General features: G+C 37.7%; 3 protein-coding genes across 3 annotated transcripts; 1 reads left to right on the top strand and 2 right to left on the bottom strand.

Annotated features, from left to right (window-relative positions):
- Nucleotides 1-2716: 2716 nt before the first annotated feature.
- sys1 (SYS1 golgi trafficking protein) lies at nucleotides 2717-6273 on the bottom strand. Its single transcript, XM_055026946.1, has 4 exons — nucleotides 6116-6273; nucleotides 4777-5035; nucleotides 4627-4694; nucleotides 2717-3387 (listed from the first exon to the last, which is right to left on the bottom strand). Exons 2-4 carry the CDS (start codon nucleotides 4936-4938, stop codon nucleotides 3147-3149), a joined length of 471 nt encoding a protein of 156 aa, XP_054882921.1. The 5' UTR covers nucleotides 4939-5035; nucleotides 6116-6273; the 3' UTR covers nucleotides 2717-3146.
- Nucleotides 6274-7106: 833 nt separating this feature from the next.
- LOC129353154 (bile acid-CoA:amino acid N-acyltransferase-like) lies at nucleotides 7107-14654 on the top strand. The gene is given in 14 exon segments (XM_055022382.1): nucleotides 7107-7138; nucleotides 7605-7705; nucleotides 8282-8434; nucleotides 9081-9290; nucleotides 9405-9504; nucleotides 10159-10349; nucleotides 10427-10602; nucleotides 11127-11243; nucleotides 11362-11447; nucleotides 12820-12861; nucleotides 12863-12911; nucleotides 13426-13506; nucleotides 14237-14372; nucleotides 14465-14654. Coding segments are annotated over 14 exon segments (1575 nt in total). The 3' UTR covers nucleotides 14566-14654.
- Nucleotides 14655-14712: 58 nt separating this feature from the next.
- LOC129358112 (protein S100-B-like) lies at nucleotides 14713-15887 on the bottom strand. Its single transcript, XM_055026947.1, has 3 exons — nucleotides 15428-15887; nucleotides 15054-15197; nucleotides 14713-14911 (listed from the first exon to the last, which is right to left on the bottom strand). Exons 1-3 carry the CDS (start codon nucleotides 15431-15433, stop codon nucleotides 14762-14764), a joined length of 300 nt encoding a protein of 99 aa, XP_054882922.1. The 5' UTR covers nucleotides 15434-15887; the 3' UTR covers nucleotides 14713-14761.
- Between the last annotated feature and the right edge of the window lie 1511 nt (nucleotides 15888-17398).

A 17398-nucleotide genomic window follows, 5' to 3' on the forward strand; every position in this document is an offset into this window, starting at 1 on the left:
GACGTCCGTGTGCATTGATGTTTAGGTTGCTTCTAGAGCATTACAGTCAAATTTGCTGCAACTTATTCATCACACAGTCTCAGTTTCTCATCCAGCAGTGAGCTGGTAATGAGGATCACAAATAGCTTTAGTTTTCGCTCGTTAGCACTCGCCCATCTGCTGCTTTCCACCTGGATACGTCCTGCAGAGGCAAAATGACAGATCACGGCCTGTAGTGGAAAACCCTCTTAAGAAGTAGCGACATGTTCATGATGCGCACCTCATTAGAGAAACTGTCTTTGTCTGAAACATAATTAGATTTCCAGGCCGTTCCTGGTGAGTTGTACTGCAGCAGCATATGAATGTAAAGATCAGTAGATGTTAATATATATATATTAAAAAAAAGTTTTCTTTTCAAAAATACCCAATTTGGTGACGACTGCGAGTTGCATGCTCTTCTTATGTAAGTCCAAAACTTTTCAACCTTCTTCTCATAAATTGAGAAGCAAACCTTTTAAAATCATGATTTACTGAGAAGAAATGCTGCATAATAAAATATAAATACCACCTGACATAACAACTGCCATCAAGCATTTGCCAGAAACAAAATGTTAAATTTCTCATCAGTGTGGAGGATTTTGTCCTACTGGCTGTTTAAATTCAGTCTCATTGGATTGTTTTTTACCTGCCTTACGTCGCACAACATCATCTAAATCTCATTTGTGTCTTCGACTAGACTAGGCCACTCCAAACTCTCTCTTTTTGTAAAAAATATTCAATGTCTAAACTGTTTTTTTTTTGTTTAGTAACTGGTATATTTGTCGCATTTTGCAGGAGGAAACTTTCTTCACATGCTGGATGATATTCTGTTTATTTAAAAAGGAAAAACAGACGCAGATCACTGAACTGCACCAGAGCATGTTTAGCTCAGAGCATTGACGAACGATTCCTGGCAAACGCATTGTGATAAAACCAAAAACTATTATACAATTTTAAAATAAAAGATTTGTCTGGTGATTTCCTAATTCTGTGTCTATTGAAATAAAACCTCAAGTGGATAAAAATACACATTGCCAAGTCAAACTTGTTGATAATTATTTTAAAAAGTGATTGTAAAAATTTGAATACACAATGCCCTATGAATGGAAAACGAACTGTAATTTATTTGTCTCTCATCAGAGCAAATCTGAATGAGACGTTTTGAAGGACTACTTCGAAGCACATTTGTGTGTGAACCATAAGGATTTTAGCATTTTACGTCTGGCTCCAAATGAGTAAATTTAAAAACATTTAAAATAATTACCATTATTAACAACCAATATTTTATTCAAATGTGTCTAAACTTGTATATTCTTGCATTAACCTTAAGTACATGGTGTAAAATTCTTTAGAGTCTTATTATTTGAAATGACATCAACACTAGCTGTGATTGTTGGCCAACGATATAAAAATAAATTTTTGAAAACACTAACACCCTGCTGTTCTGCACAGAAAGACCTGACAGCTTCTAAATCAGATTTTATGTCTTGTTCATATTGATCAAAAGGGACACAGCACTCTAATTACACTAAAACACTGCACAGTCTGCACTTTCAAAGCTGCAAACCCCAAAGACTGAGATCGTCTGAGTTTGCATCTCAAGGCTAAAAGATTCAGTTGGAGGCTCAGAAGCATTAGGGAGGCGCTGCTCCAGAAAACGTCCCGTGTTTTTCCCTCGGTTGTATTCCCTGTTGTCAGAGCTCAGATGATGGCTGACAAACTGTCCCTAAACGGTCCAGACTGCTCTGCATAATACATAAATACATGCAGACCCAGAGCCAAACAATAATAGCTGTGAAAAATGCAGTGCAAGCTTAACGAGAAGTCCTACAATGAGTTTGAATATGCAGACTTTAAACCCGACTGGCAAAACCAAACCTGATTTCAGTCAATAAAATGTTGATTTCTAACATAAAACATGTATAAGATTAGTCCTAACGTTATGTATATGATGATACAGTAAAGATACCCATCTAAAGACAAAATGTGTGACCAAAGTGATAAAAACCGGACATCTGATCGAAAATTGATAAAACCACAAGAAGTAAATCAGCTGACAGTTACCAGATGTCTGGACTGTGAAGTGTGGATGAAAAAGCTCTAAACCTTATGGGAGGATGTGAAATAATCTGATTAAACCAAACTGGAACTTCGGGGTCACATGTCTGGAAAAAGTGTGTGACCCCCTGTGAAACAGAGTGGAGGAAGCATCATGCTCTGGGCTCACTCTTTCAGATAAAAAGGGAGTTTTTGTCAAGTTGGATTAAATACGATTACATATGAATGACTTTTCAGCTCCATGGTGAGTCCAAACATATTTTTAAATTAAAAACAGAGCGATGTAGCCAGATAAGAACTGATTCATGGCTTCAATGATCCTCTAAATCTGTCAGAAAAATCTGTGGATCCATGTGAAGACGGCTGTGGACCAGAGACCAGATAAACTTAGAGAACATTACAAATATTACCTCGTACAGATGTGGTTTACAGATGGAATCAGAAGCCTCAACAAAGCATTAGCTTAAGGCTGAACACATTTATGCAACCTGGTTATTGGAGCTTCTGTAGATTGTTTGTCAGCTGAATTTACAAGATTCATCTCACATTAAAGGTGTTAAAACAATGAATATGATTCATTGTGGTGCTAAATTTTTAAGTGTTAATTTCTATTCAATTACGTGGCTGTTGAGAGCTCCAGTAATGAAATAGGAACTTTATAGTTACTTTATTAACCAGAACTCTGAGAGTTCAGGACTTTATTCCACGGGGCGCAGGATGTACAGGCGTAAAAACGACTATATTCTACATTTTATACACCATGAACGATAAGAAGGAACTGAAACAGGATGATAATGTGGACACAGAGTATCATGATGATAAATACATCAACATGAATCAAAGTACAAACTGCAATCAACTGTTGGGATGATGGTGTGCTTTCAAAAACATTATAAACAGAAAATACTATCAAACATTTAATAAGCAGCTATGAATAAATATCCAGTCAGCTGGAGGAAACTTAATGATAAGATTCATAACTATTCAGTCCGTCTGTTCACGTAGGTTTGTAAACAATGGAATCAACCTTATCAGCGAGTTCCTCGGGTCTTAAAAACCATCTGAACAGTTCACAGGTTCGATTTGGGTCCAGTATTGACGGGGATGGCTCTGAGCTCAGTCCGCATGCACAGGTACTCCCCGATCACAGCCATCAGCGCGATGCACGCCACGTTGACGAGCCACCAGGAGAGCGCCGAGGGAAGGTGGGAGTTATAGATCCAGCAGCCGATCATGTGGAAGAAGTGAACGGTGACGGTGAAGTCCAGGCACTGCTTCCCCCGACGGATGAAGAACCACAGACCCAGAGCGCTGCCAGAACATTGAGAAGTCATCGTCAGAAAAGTTTAAGGAAAAAAGGGTTTAAAAAAAACTAAAATAAAATAGTAAAACAAATTGGTGTTGACTTAACTTAGTTTTGAAGACTAATGAAGATTATTTCAAAGCTGTTTGGATTTTAAAAAGCTGCTATATGATAAATAGAGAGTCAACGGTGAACCCAAAGGAGACTTGACACATTTATTTCTAAAAGCAGATGAGTGGGAGGAGGAGGAACAGATCCAAGGCAACAGAATGAACTCGACTCGCAAACAAAGGGAAAACGTTTGCTGGCATAAATTTAGAGCAAAACATTGATCAGACAAATATTCACTTTGCTGGATGAGCATTTTGTGTTGCATGTAATAAAGCTTGAAACTGCAAAGCATTTTAAAAACTGACCTTGAAACTCATGATACTTAATAGCTGCAATTTACTTTTCCATTCACTGCTCTATTCTATATTATATTCTTACATGTAGCACAAATAACCTTGGATCACTGTTGAAATGTTCAAAGCAAATCATAGAAAAATATATTTTCTATCAATTTAAAAACAGATAAATGCAGAGAAACTCAATGACGCCAGTAAAATAGCACTCAGGGCTCTTGAGGTGACAAAAGAGACACAACATCCCTGAGGAGTCACAAAAGAAACCCTTTAAAAGAAATGTTTGTGGAAGACAAACCAAGACAGAAGTGGAATTTTTTTTTAAATATTTGTGTACAGGATCAAGTAGTTTATTGAGCTGTAATATCTGTTAAGAATGAACTATAAAAAAAAGCAAGGATTTAAAAAAAAACTTACTAAGCCTGGTGGCCCGCCAGGCTTACACTACACTAACCCCTGAATGTTTGACTGTGCTTACTTCCCTGACAGATAGAGAAGGGTTTTGTTTGTTTTTATCAGTTTGAATAAGTTGAAATTGACTGTAATAGGATTACGATCCTACTGAAATGTTTGTAACTCACTTTTACTCTGTTTGCATGATAAGACCAAACTTCCTTATTGTGTAAAATACTTATTGTGAATTGACATTGTGTAATAAAGCTGAATTGAACTGAAGGGAAGACCCTTAAAAACCTTAAAAACAAAGACAAAAAACTTTCCATGAGTCATAACTTATGAAGAGTCTGTGATGCCTGAAGGTGGTTTTATATGTAATGAATAGAAAACTTCCTATTGTTGTCATCTGTTTATGTATGACCTGAATAAAAAAGCAGATCTTCTCACCAGGTAAGAGAGTTCAAGATAAAAGCCATCATCGAGAGCCTTCCCTGCATGGTGGCAAAACCCAGGACCTATTTAAGAAAAAAAGAAGAGTAAATGTTTAACATGTAGGTTTAAAGGAGCAGACTATTACAAGGAATGGATTTGACCTACTTCATAGCTGAAGATCTGATCTAGGGAGTGACTACTCTGCACAAGGCTGTCCACGCCAGCCAACCACAAGCCCAGGAAGCTGTAGTAGATGCACTGCATCAACACAATCTGGCAGATAATGAGGACAGGGTCCCAGATGTAGCTCCGGAAGTTGCTGGCCATGTTTCACTGATGCTCCACATGCAGGCCCAAAGAGTGCTGGTAACTGGCCCAAAGCATCCACAACTGGCCCATCCAGTCCCACCTGCAACCCTCCAACCTACACCCAAAAAGAAATGCATTACTTTACTCATTTTTTATGGTAGTAGCTCTACAAATCTGGTAGAAGGTATGCAAGGTAAGTTGAATACATTTTGAAACACTTTGCCCTCACAGCTTCTTTAAAAAACCCAAAAGACATTCACTGTAATAGTAGCATCATGACACATCTTCATAAAGAAGGAAAAAACATCTAACTATCTTGTAAAAGTATGTTTATCAAGTTATGTTATGTTTAATTTAATAAGGTAGATGTCAGAATATTAATAGTTACAGAAATAGCAAACATTTAAGCAGTATATTGTGTAATATCTGCATGTGTTATATGCATTTGTCTTTACACTTCTACTTTGATGATGTGTCCAAAACTCTCAAAAAAGACCACGAGAACAGAAAAAAAAAGAAAGATGTCCTGATTCTCTTAGAGAGAAAATACACTTCTGTGCTCTTGTAGAGTTTGCATTGACCTTAAGAAAGGTTAACATTAAACCTCAGTAGGGGTCATCGTAAAGCTGCTGCCCAGACCCTACTGAGGATGTGGAGCTGTGCAATTAAAAAGACCAAAGGTCAAATATTCTGCAGGAATTATGGGAGATAGTCAACAAAAATAGGGCTTTTTATCTGGGGCTTTTTTGATTGATTAGAGAAAATTAACCTTGAAAATAAAAGTTGTGAGCCTAATTTCTTTGTCTAAATCATTCATTTGTTTTGGTGTCATCATTCCACCCCATACAAGATACATAAAAAAATAAATAAATAAAAACTCGTAACAATCATTAAAAGGAATGTTTTATGGTTCCTATAACATGTTTAAAGGGCCAGTTTGCTGGGTCTAGTTGAACTGGAATATGACTTAGAGCTGCTAGGCTGCTAGCATACAGACAGCTTTTATCCTCAAAAACATTAACACGAGCAGACGTGATTCCTCCGGGAAAAAAGGAGAAAATCCTCTAACATTTATCCAAGAAGATAAGAACTACTGCCTCGGTGTTTTATACAACAATAACAACATGGAAGACGTTTAGTGCTAGCATGTTTTTCAGCTTCCGTTTTAAAATGACAGAGACAAAAAGACACTCACCTGGAAACTGGGCCACGGACACTTCAGCAGGAATTTCAACCACAATCCTTTTGGTTTCTCTCGGGGTAAAGCCTCTCCAGGGATGAGGTGGAGGTATTGATGGTGGACTAAACCGAGTTCACAACAAAGACGTCACAGCAAGAGACCCGGAAACTAAACTAAACTTCGTCTTGTTCTGTGAAAGCGGGTAAACAGCACTGTGGCGCATCACTGCCCCCTACCGGTAAGCAGCAGGAAGCTGCATTTCTAGTCTTGGTAAAATGCCTATTGTTTCCATGAAGACTCATAATAATAACATATTTCCATAGGACATTTAACTGCAGCAGTGACCTATGACATGTTTTATATGAACATAATTGATACTGCATAGCATTGATTTATGAGTAGTATGAAAGAAAAAACCTACAAATTTATAAGCTGGTTTTATTATGTTCTTATTTATGCACCTTTAAGTCTTATTTATTTATTTATTTGTTCTATTATTCCCTGTTCAGGATTCTGATTACCTCTAATTAATGTTTATTCCTCGTATTCTTATCTAGTCATTATTTCTTTCTAAAATTTATATTTACATTAGCTTTAGGTAAGATCTGCAAGTCAATGTTTGGCAGTGGAATCTGATATTCTGTGTCTTCTTAAGGAAGGAAATCACCTTTCTGTGGATGTTTCCCTTGCTATGTGTGATTCTAGAGTTCGTTCATCTTGGAACCAGTTTTTGTACATTTTAAAATATTTTTCTCCTCGCAGCTTACCTTCAAACATTTTTCCTTCACTTTCAAACTTTGTTCTTTGGTCCTCCATTTTTCTTCAAGTGCTACTTGTTTTAGAATTAATCAGAGGTTAAGTTGAGCTATATCTAGCGAGTCTATTGGGGTCATAATCAACAAATATCCACTAACTCGCATCCTCAATAGTACATTGAAGGCAGTGATACTGTATTGATTTAAAAAAAAAAAGATGTAATAAGTTCAAACTCAGGTGTGTTGCTGTAATGAAGTTGAAGAGCTTCAGTAAAGAGAACAGGCACGAAATAAAAGGAAATAAAATTAACTATGGGATTCAAACAACATTTGTTTATTATTATTTGATTATTTCATACATATGCAAATTGGCCAAAACTTTTTACACATTTTTTAAATTTCCTATTTTAAAGTTTTAACTCTATGATAATCTCAATATCATATTTTATTATTATTATTTACCTGTTCCTTATTTACCTTTCTAAATAAAAATAGAAAAATGTAGGAAGGACGTAAACATTTTATGGCGACTGAATGACTTTGCAGCGACGTGTGTCGACCTCTCCCTCAGCTTTTACTTTAGTTGTGTAAATGTTCGCCTAACTTCTCCTTTCTATACATCTTATTCTCGACTGGAAAGCGTTCGATCAGCGATAAGGGAACCTTTAATCGATTTCAGGTGTGAACCTGTTTTTACTGCCCGCTGCCAGAAACGGTGGACAAACTTCCGGTTTGATCTTGTTCTCCAGATGGAAAATAAACTGGAAGGGGATTTTAAACATTTCGCTCAAACTTTGGCCTCGTCGTTTGCTCGGCGGTCCTTCGGTTGAATCTGATGTCTTTTTAAAGGGACAGTGATGTTTTTGTTTGACTCATGCATTTTTCCACATCTGGAGATTACGTGAACTCGTACTTTCATCCTTAGTGTGAAGCTGTGGTATGTCCCTTTAATGCGTCAACATGTGAGTGAACATGCTTTATATGTCCTTTACATGTTCTTTAAAACATGTTGACATGTTCTTCAGAAAGTAAAGAAAAAAACAGATATTCAGTATTGCAAAGATCACCACAATAAAAACAAACTGGAAAAAAAAAACAGAACAAAATGTGCATTCAGATTTTACTTAAATATCGATTTGAATATATGTATTTGTGCCCAAGCCAGAAAGCAAATATAAACATATTAATAATGATAAAAATGTTTTCAGTGCTTACATAAAGTATAACTTTTTAGTTGCTTTTATTAAATGCACCCTTCTGTGTTGGAACCCAAAGGTCTAAGGTTAACCAAAAGTTAATTTCTAACAATTGAGCAACTTAAGCAAACAGACCAAAGCCAGATTATTATTTGACATGTCTTTGTTTTCCGTTCATTGGATGGAAAACAAAGTCAGTGAGCGATGCTTTTCCTGGTGTTTCTCTGCTTGATGTTTTGTCATTTCTGCTGGCAGAGCACACAGAGAGGACGAGATGTTCAGGCCACATGCGAGTGTGAAAGCAATAGGGCGGCTCGGTCACATCAAGATGAAGCCAGACTTCACTACTTGGACCAAACTGGCAGGTTTGCAGCGGCTTACAGGTAAAGTTACGGTTTATTTATCCAGCACTTTGTTTTTCAGGTGAACGCACAAGGAGGAAAACCTACAACTTAGAAAACTTCTGTAATTTTTCATCAATTTATTATATAATTGAATCACTGGCTTTATGTTACATTTGATTTTAATGCTATGTTTTTGGTAAACATATTTTTTTGTATAATATTTACCTCAAATTCTTCAAATAATGTTGCGTCTTTTGATATTTTTACGTTATAAACGTATTGAAATATTAATGTTGGGATCCTCCCTTTTTGGGGGATGCTCTTCTTACCTTTTTACTGGGTCTGCTCAGGTTTGCCTCTAAAAATGGTTTTAGATTTAACAAAAAAAATGTTTAGTTGTCTGTAGGGCATGAAGTGAGCCCTCAAAATACAACCAGACAAAATATAAATAAACTTGCATCATATTCTCATTAGATCCTCTAAACTAACATAAATTTTTCAGAGACAAACGGGGATTATCTTTTTTATAACACTTTTAATCCACTGAGGTGAGGTTGTGTGTTTTATCGTCTGCTGCCCATCTATCCTCCTTCTTTATTTACCTACTTCCTGTTTGTCATCAATAATTTACTCTAACTGAGTTCTCAGCTGTGTGTCAAAAAGTCTCATTGCTTTTGTCCTGCAGGGAAAGTTTGGTGGAAGAGCAACACCAGACCCGCTCCTGTTTTGACGGCCGCTCCTGTTCGCGCCCTCGTTGACGAGCAGATCAGCATCAGAGGTCACTTCCTGCCCCCGCGCTGTCCCGTCACGGTGCATGCAAGAATGCACAGCAAGGAGGGAGATCTGTGGGAGTCATTCGCTCATTATAACGCAAATGAGAGTGGAACTTTTAGCTGTGAGTAAAACTACTAAGTGATTCTTGTTTTATATGTGGTGAAAAGTAATGGGTTTCATTTGCCTTCTTTGTTTTGTCTTTTGTTTTATTTCTTTCTGCCTTTTGTCTGTCCAGTAACTCGTGATCCTTCAGTGGGAGGCTCCTATTTGGGCTGCGAGCCAATGGGACTCTTCTGGAGTGTGCAGTCAGCTCCTGGAGGAAGAGAGGGTTTAAGGCAGGTGATGGAAACAAGTTCAAGAGTTTCACAGGGGGAAACATGTGGCATTAAACTCGTTTATATGTATCCTAAGGCACTGATGAAAATTATTCAAAGTTAATTTGCAGCATGTAAGTGCATATGCAAAACATACTGAAGGGAGACAAATAAGACGTGACTAAAATGATTTTTTGGCCAACATGCAATCTGCCATATGTGGCCGGAAACTAAAACTGCACGTAAATATGAAAATAAGAAACATACCCATAGTGAAACACGGTGGTGGCAGCATAATGCTATGGGTGTGTCTCTTTAGCCATTAGTTGGCTATGGGAAGCCGGTCAGAGTAGATGAATGGAGTAACATATTGATAAGAGGCTGCATCCATCTTGTTGGGATCTTCACTCTGACTGTTAGATTTTGTTTTGCAGGAATCTTTTGATTGAAAGAAGCATGCATGGAAATTAACAAACCAAATTAAGTCTACGAGACAAAAAGTGAGCCACGTTTATTGTTAGACATGCTGCAAAGAAATGAACATGCACAATCCCTGATTTTTTTTCTTTCTATTTTCTATTTTTCCAGGTTTAGGTTCTTACATTTCATCATTGATATTTAGTCATTTGTATAAAAAGCTTTTATTTTCTGACTGAAATTTACTCTCTGTTGTAGACTGAGGAAGAAGAATGTGGAGAGTCCTTACTTGGTGCATGTTTCTCTGCTGGAAGGCCACGTCTCAGCCGGCGAAGGGCAGCGCTCTGAACTGGCAGCGGTGACTGCTGAACGGTGGTACATCGCACCAGGAGTGAAGAGGATAGAGATTAATCAAAACGGACTCATAGGAACATTGTTCATACCACCTGGTGAGCGTTTCATCCATTAATGTTGTGGCTTTTCACCGGTGGAGGACATTACTTACTTTTGTCCCGGCTTCCTGCAGGTCCAGGCCCGTTTCCAGCCATGTTGGATCTGTGGGGAATGGGTGGAGGACTGCAGGAATACCGCTCCTCTCTCCTTGCATCCAGAGGCTACGCTAGTTTTACTCTTGCCTACTTTGGGCACAAAGATCTGCCTGGCCCACCAGATCGTATCAACGTCGGAGAATCATATTTTAAGGCAGGATAATTCTTCTACTTCTCGTCGTTCATCACAGCTCAAGTTGATTTAAACCTTTGGATTGTTGACCTGAATGTAGATGTGGTCAAGTGAGTAGCTATTTTAATGATTTAATCCCATGTTCTTTTGTCTTTCCCATTTTGAAAAGTGTTTAAGATGTATATCTCAGAAAACAAAAAGTTATGAATTACAAATTAAAATCTTTCAGGCTGCCTAAAGAGTGAAGGATGAGTTTCAAATTCCCTCACAGGTATTATATTTGTCCTTCATTTGAAAAGTTTTGCGCTCCTCGTTAGTGGAGCTAAACACTGAGACCCCGGTGCTTTTTGTCAAAACTGATCATTTCTTAACATGTAAATTTTTTATTCCCACCACTTAGCATACAACGAGCAAAATAAGATCATGCTTACAAAGTAAATGATGGATCTTTGCATATCTCTAACCATGCAGAAGAAGCTGCTTACTGCTGCTTATGTTTTACTTACTAAACATGTGGCTGGTCTTTACTCGTCTTCCTCCCACAGGATGCCTTCCTCCTGCTTCAGGGTCACCCTCAGGTCGTCCCAGACAGAGTCGGCATCATTGGCCTCTCTTTCGGATGCTATCTGACTCTTCACATCGCCACCAACACTGGAGTTAAAGTCCGTCACAACGCTTACTGCCTCATTTTAAACTCTCTTTCTGATTAATTATGTTTGTCAGTAATCATGTGTAATATCTAAATCGATTGAATTGCTGTATTTCTGTGTTGCTCCGCAGCCATCTTGTTTGGTTTGTATCAACGGCCCTATGGCTTGCACGGTGCCACTCTTCACTTCAGATGGCAGAACAGAAGGATTTGACAGGTAAATAATCAGTAAGATGATGATGATGATGATGATGATGATGATGAGATGATGATGATGATGATGATGATGATGATGATGCAGTGAGCCACAAAGTGATTCAGGACCACAGACAGCTTGAAGTTTCAGTATACTGCATTAAATCTATTCCTTCAGATCAATATGCTAATAATCTGTAATATGTTCATAGGATATAAATTGTCTTGCAGCAGCACTAACATCGTTTTATATTTTCCAAACAGCCTCAAACTATTTAAAGCGAATTTAATGGAAATTTTGTGTGATTGACCAGGTCGAAGGGCTGCCAGGTGGTTCAAACAGTGTATAGAGACTAAAAGTTTTACCAATTCTTTGCGAAGTAGCTCAATCTCAGTCTGACTGGTTGGAGAGCACAGATACTCAAATGGATTCAGGTCTGAGCTTTGACTGGGCCACACAAGAATATGCTTTGTTGTAAATCATTGTGATTAGGCGAGAAGATGAACATCTGCAACCGGTTTCAGTTTTTCTTCAAGGATTGCTCCTTATCTAACTCCATTTATTTTCACATCAAGTTTGACCAGCTACCTGGTTATTGCTGCAGGAAGGCGGTACCACAGCATAATGCTGCCACCTCTATGTTTCAACACCAAGAAGACCAGAAGTTTAATTTTGTTCTCTTCCTCATCAGATGACCTTACATTCTTTCACATGTTTTCTGTGAATTCTGCTGAATTTCAAAGGCAGGTTGTTGCACAATATTTTATTTTGGGATATGACATTAAATGAGGCCAGCACTCCTCCCGCCCCCTGTAGGGACACAAGTATCAAGAAAATGGATGGATGGACATTAAATGGGGCTGAAGAGAAATACACTCCACATTTCTCACATCTTGTGTTTGTGCTCTTCATAATTAAGAGCTACTTTGTGTTGGTCTGTCGTGAACAAGCTCGGTTAAATACGTATAGTTGTAACGTGATTACAGTTTGGGAACAAAAATGTCCTTTCAGAGGGCTGTACATACTGTGATTTCTTTATGAATACTATTGTTTAATTTCTTTTTTTGGTGTGGCAATCACTGGCTCGCATCGACACCAAAATATTCAAATACTTTTAAATGGTAACAAATAGGAAAACAAAATTCTTGCTTGAAGAACCGTTTCCTTAATTCCTGTTCTTTACACTCCATATCAGTTTATTGGCTTCTGTGTCTTTGTTGCTGATGATGGTGAAGTTACATAGATTTAAAATGGACATATTTTGACAGAAATACTGTTCAACTGTAAATACAACTGAGCAGTTAGTAATCACTGGTGCTACAAATTTCATCTGCAAGTTATAAATAAAAATGCAATTAATCTCCTGGTTTTCCTCTTTTTTGTCTGTTTTTAGCTCCCAGAAATTTTGGAATTTTGATGATGAGGGCTGCGTCGTTTTCAGACGTCTCTCTGCCTGCTAATATTCCTCCTGAGAGGTTTGCTAAGGTAACAGGACAAAAACTGTTCACACTTGGTGTTAGCATCCGCCTTTACTGAGCCGATCACTCACGCAAGAACGTACCATCACTTTAAATCACAAATACTCATTTAAAATGTGTTGAGCCAAAATGAAGCACATTTGTTATTCAGTTTAACTCAACCACCAAACAGCTCTGTGAATAGAATAGAAATATCTTTTATTGTCCCACAATGGGGACATTTTTGAGCAAAAGCAGCAAAAGTGACAGGCAATAAGAGCAAATAGACTCAAACAAGGGAATATAAAATATATACTAAAATTCTGAATAAAAATATAAAAAATTTCAGCATTAATACAGTGTAATACCAAAGTCCAGGGGAATGTCTCTTTGAGAATGAAGACTCATTATTTACTGATAATTAAAATAAAAAAACTTTGCACACAACTATGAGCACACAGCCAGGTTTGTATATAAGAAGATCTTATTAATGTTATATTATTCATTACAAGTTTTGCTTTGATTTTCTTGTGTTTCTGCAGGTGGAGAAGCTCGATTGTCCTCTGATGTTCATAGTGGGTGAAGACGACCTGAGTTCTGCAAGCATTGAGAACGCAGATCTGGTAAAGTTGGTTAATTGACTCCTTTAAATCCAGTTTGACAGGTAAAGAAACAAAGACATTAGTTTTCTCTCCTGTAGATCTAAGAGAACCGCTTTAAAGCTCTTCTTCTATGAAGTATGAAATGTCTGACCAAAAACACTTTTGTTTTTCTTCTTGTCACCCAAATAAATCAACTCTTCTGTATCTTGCTGAGTTTGTATTGGTTATAAGTACAACCATACCGCTGACTATTTTAAAGAACTACAAGCAAATTTGAACTTTTTGAAAAATGCTGTTTGTAAGACATGTAAAGATTTTATTAGGCCTTCATTCCCCAGTTGCTCATTCCAGTTGTCTTTCAATTAATTTTCAATTTGGAGACAATATTTCAATTTGGTTTATTCAGTCATGTTTTTCTATATACAGAAATCACAAAGTTAGTTGTGGCTTCGCTGATGCTCTCCTTTTGTTATACTGATCTTCTTCAGCGTTAGGCTTTAAAGTCAGTCTCTCTCTCAGGCCCCACTATTGCCATCTTTTGGCGATAATTGGTATTACATGAAAAATTTAACTTATCACTGCCACACCACACAGCATAATTGAAACACGGATAATAACATTTTAAATTGTTGAGAGAGTAACTTTGAACGACTCAATAATCCTTGGTATCACATATATTTTAAATACCATCTCAATTCTAGTCATCAATGTATCAAATGCCGCTTTTAATCCTTGGTTTCTGGATCATCAGATTGAGGAGAGGTTAAGGTCTGCCGGTAAATCCCACCTGTTCACCCGCTTGTCCTACCCCGGCGCTGGTCACCTGATTGAGCCGCCCTATTCCCCGAGTGTAAGAGCGTCCATGTGGTCCGTCAAACCCAAGAAGTGTGAGATGCCTCTGCAGTTTGCATTACTTCATTCATGTACTTTACTTTTAATTGCCATTATTATTACATGAAAGCTGCTGTTTCTGCTGCAGTGATCACGATGTGGGGGGGGCACCCTGCACCGCACGCTGCCGCCCAGGAAGATGCATGGAAGAAAATATTGGATTATTTGGAGAAAAATCCGAGAAGTTGAATATCTGGAGAGATGCTGGATTTGAGAAGGTTTCATATGAAGAAACGTAAATTGGAGCTGGAGTTCAATTTGCTCAAAAATGGACAAGTTAATTTGTTGCTCTGCAGCAAATTGAAGATCACCCCTGGCAGACAAACAGAGCCGAACTTCCAGATTTCCTCAAGTGTTTAATGAGCATTTAGCGCAAACATACTGATCAATGTTTGTGGGTCTGGTTGAAGATTTCGTGGCATGCTGAAGTAACCATGGCGATGAGGGCTACGAACTCTTTGAAGTCGATCTCCAGGTCTCCGTTCTGGTCCAGATCAGTGAAGAGCTGGTCCAGGATCTTCTTGTTCTTAATTTTCTGTGTATAAAAAAAAAGTGTTGATTAAATCCAGGAGCTGGACAAATAAATCAGACAAGATGGAAAAACTACAGAAGCAGACTACAGACTCACACAGTTTGAGTTCCTGCTGTGATTAAAGTAATCAGATGAAATCACTTGCCTTGATGAAGTGATTCATCTCATTGTTGATGAGAGCTTTAAGGTCTCCCTTCCTCAGCGTGCAGTTCTGACCCGAGTATTGATGGAAAACTTTAATGATACCGGCCATGCCACTCTCCAGCTGTGAGAAATCATCTGTGGAGGCCTGCAATAAACAATTTAAAACCATGACACCATCATGACACCATCATTTAGACTTACTTGTAAATGTCCGTTGGTATGAATTAAAAATAAACCTGAAACTCTATTCGAAACATTTTTTTAGTTTCTTTCTATTAAATTGTAAACTAAAACACTACCATACTGTATTAAAATACAGTATGGTATTTTAATACATTTATTTCCAAAGAGAATAAAAATATTGGTCCTCCTCACCTCCATCTTCAGCAGCTGCTTTCTCCAGTGAGGATCTCGAGTGCGAAAGAAGACTAAATAGCGGAAAGCTGTTGGCCTCGCCCAATAACAATGGATACGTAGCTCTATCGATCAACCACACGGAGGCTTCTCATCTTTCATACAGTGCATAATGCATTTTTAATGGATGCAAACACCAAACAATCTTCTCATGAAAAGTGTAATTTCATGTGAGTGTGTGTGTGTGAGAGAGAGCAAGAGAGGGCTTTAAGTTTGGGTTTCTTTGCATTTTCTTGTCTTCACTTTACACTTTGCTCCTGATAGATCTGTAGGAGTCTTTGCTAAAGCACTTTGAACTCATTAGCTTCAGACTGTTTCTACCAGTGTTCACTTTGACAGCACAATTTAATTTTATTTCACCATGAACATCAATGTATTTATGGTATTTATGTTCATATGACTGGCCAATGCAAAGAAGTGCATAACTGAAATGCAAAATAAAAAGTATGCTTTTTTTTTTTCTTTTTTGCAAGTCAACCTTCAAAGATTGTTGTGCATGTTTATTCAGGCCTCTGAGTCAGTGACTTGTAGAACCACCTTTACCTGCATGTCTGTCTAAAAGCTTTGCACATCTGGAGGCTGAAATTTTTTCCATTTGCTCTTTAGAGAATTGAGAGACTAATGCATGCATGTAGTCTTTGAGAGTGACTTTAAACATACACTTTATAGTGTCATTGTAGATTTTCAATTAGATTTATGTCCGGACTTTGACTGGGCCGTTCTAACTCCTGGATATAGTTTGATCTTGTCTTTGGTAAATATTTGACCCAGGCTCAAGTCGTTTGCACTTTGTGAGAAGTTTTCTTTCAAAATGTAGTTCCTTGGAACTCCTCTAGCTCTTCACCTATTTCTGAAGAACAGTATCCCCACAGCATGATGCTACTAAGACCACATTTCATTATTGGGGTGTTTTTCATCATGATTCTGCTTTACCTAGCCTTTAAGCCAAAAAATAACATTTTTGGTCTCATCAGACCCGAGCATCTTCTTCGACACTATCTCTCCTACATGGTTTCTAGCAAACAGGTTTTATATGGCATAAAACTGAATGTCAGCAGATTCTCCCACTTCAGCTGTAAACCTTTGCAGCTCACCATGGGCCACTGCCTATTTGATTAATCCTCTCCTTGCTCAGGGTGTCAGTTTAGTTGGACAGTCTCTTTCCATTTTTATGTGATGGATTAAGCAATGCTGTGTGAGACAATATAAGAGCCTGTGATTTGTTTTATAACTCAACTCTGCATTAGACTTTCTCCCTGACTTCGCTGCTGTGTTGCTTAGTTTTCATAATGCTGTATTTGCTCTATTCATTAATTATGGTACTTATAAAGTCAGATTGCACTGACTGGAAATAATTTAGACAGTTTAGTTTTGAGGGAAGATTTTCTTTTCTCCCAACTACTCCTTTTCATTCAAAACTTTTGTTTATATCAACATGTGACATGCTCATTTTAAACTGTAAATGAAATAAACAAATAAATTATTACTTGTAAAAAAAAGCTTGAATCACAAATGCTTCTTTTCAAATTTACCACTTTGTGTTGACCCATCAATATCCGGATGAAATGCAATGGACTGTGTGATTGCAAAAACAGGGAGAGATTCAAAGGATATTAGTGCTAATATTCTTGTAAACACACTGAATGGTCTTGCAGGATGACTGCAGGATGAGTGTCACCCTGCAGTCATCCTGCAAGACCAAACAGGAAAGCAGCCTAAACTGGTTCTCTTTTAATAAGAAATACTCTCTGTGCGTCATCAAAAAATATTTCCATGAAAACATATTTGTAAGTAGGTAAGCTATGAATGCCACAGTTTTACTTCATTTTGGGTGTGAAGTTATTGAGAAGAGAAAGCTTGAACTGAGTCAAATATCTCCAACACATTGGTCATTAACAATTGAAGCTTTTGTAATATTTAACTGAAAAGCAC

Source organism: Poeciliopsis prolifica, unplaced genomic scaffold, assembly GCF_027474105.1.
Source record: "Poeciliopsis prolifica strain line A6 unplaced genomic scaffold, Auburn_PproV2 SCAFFOLD003, whole genome shotgun sequence".
Lineage (NCBI taxonomy): Eukaryota > Metazoa > Chordata > Actinopteri > Cyprinodontiformes > Poeciliidae > Poeciliopsis > Poeciliopsis prolifica.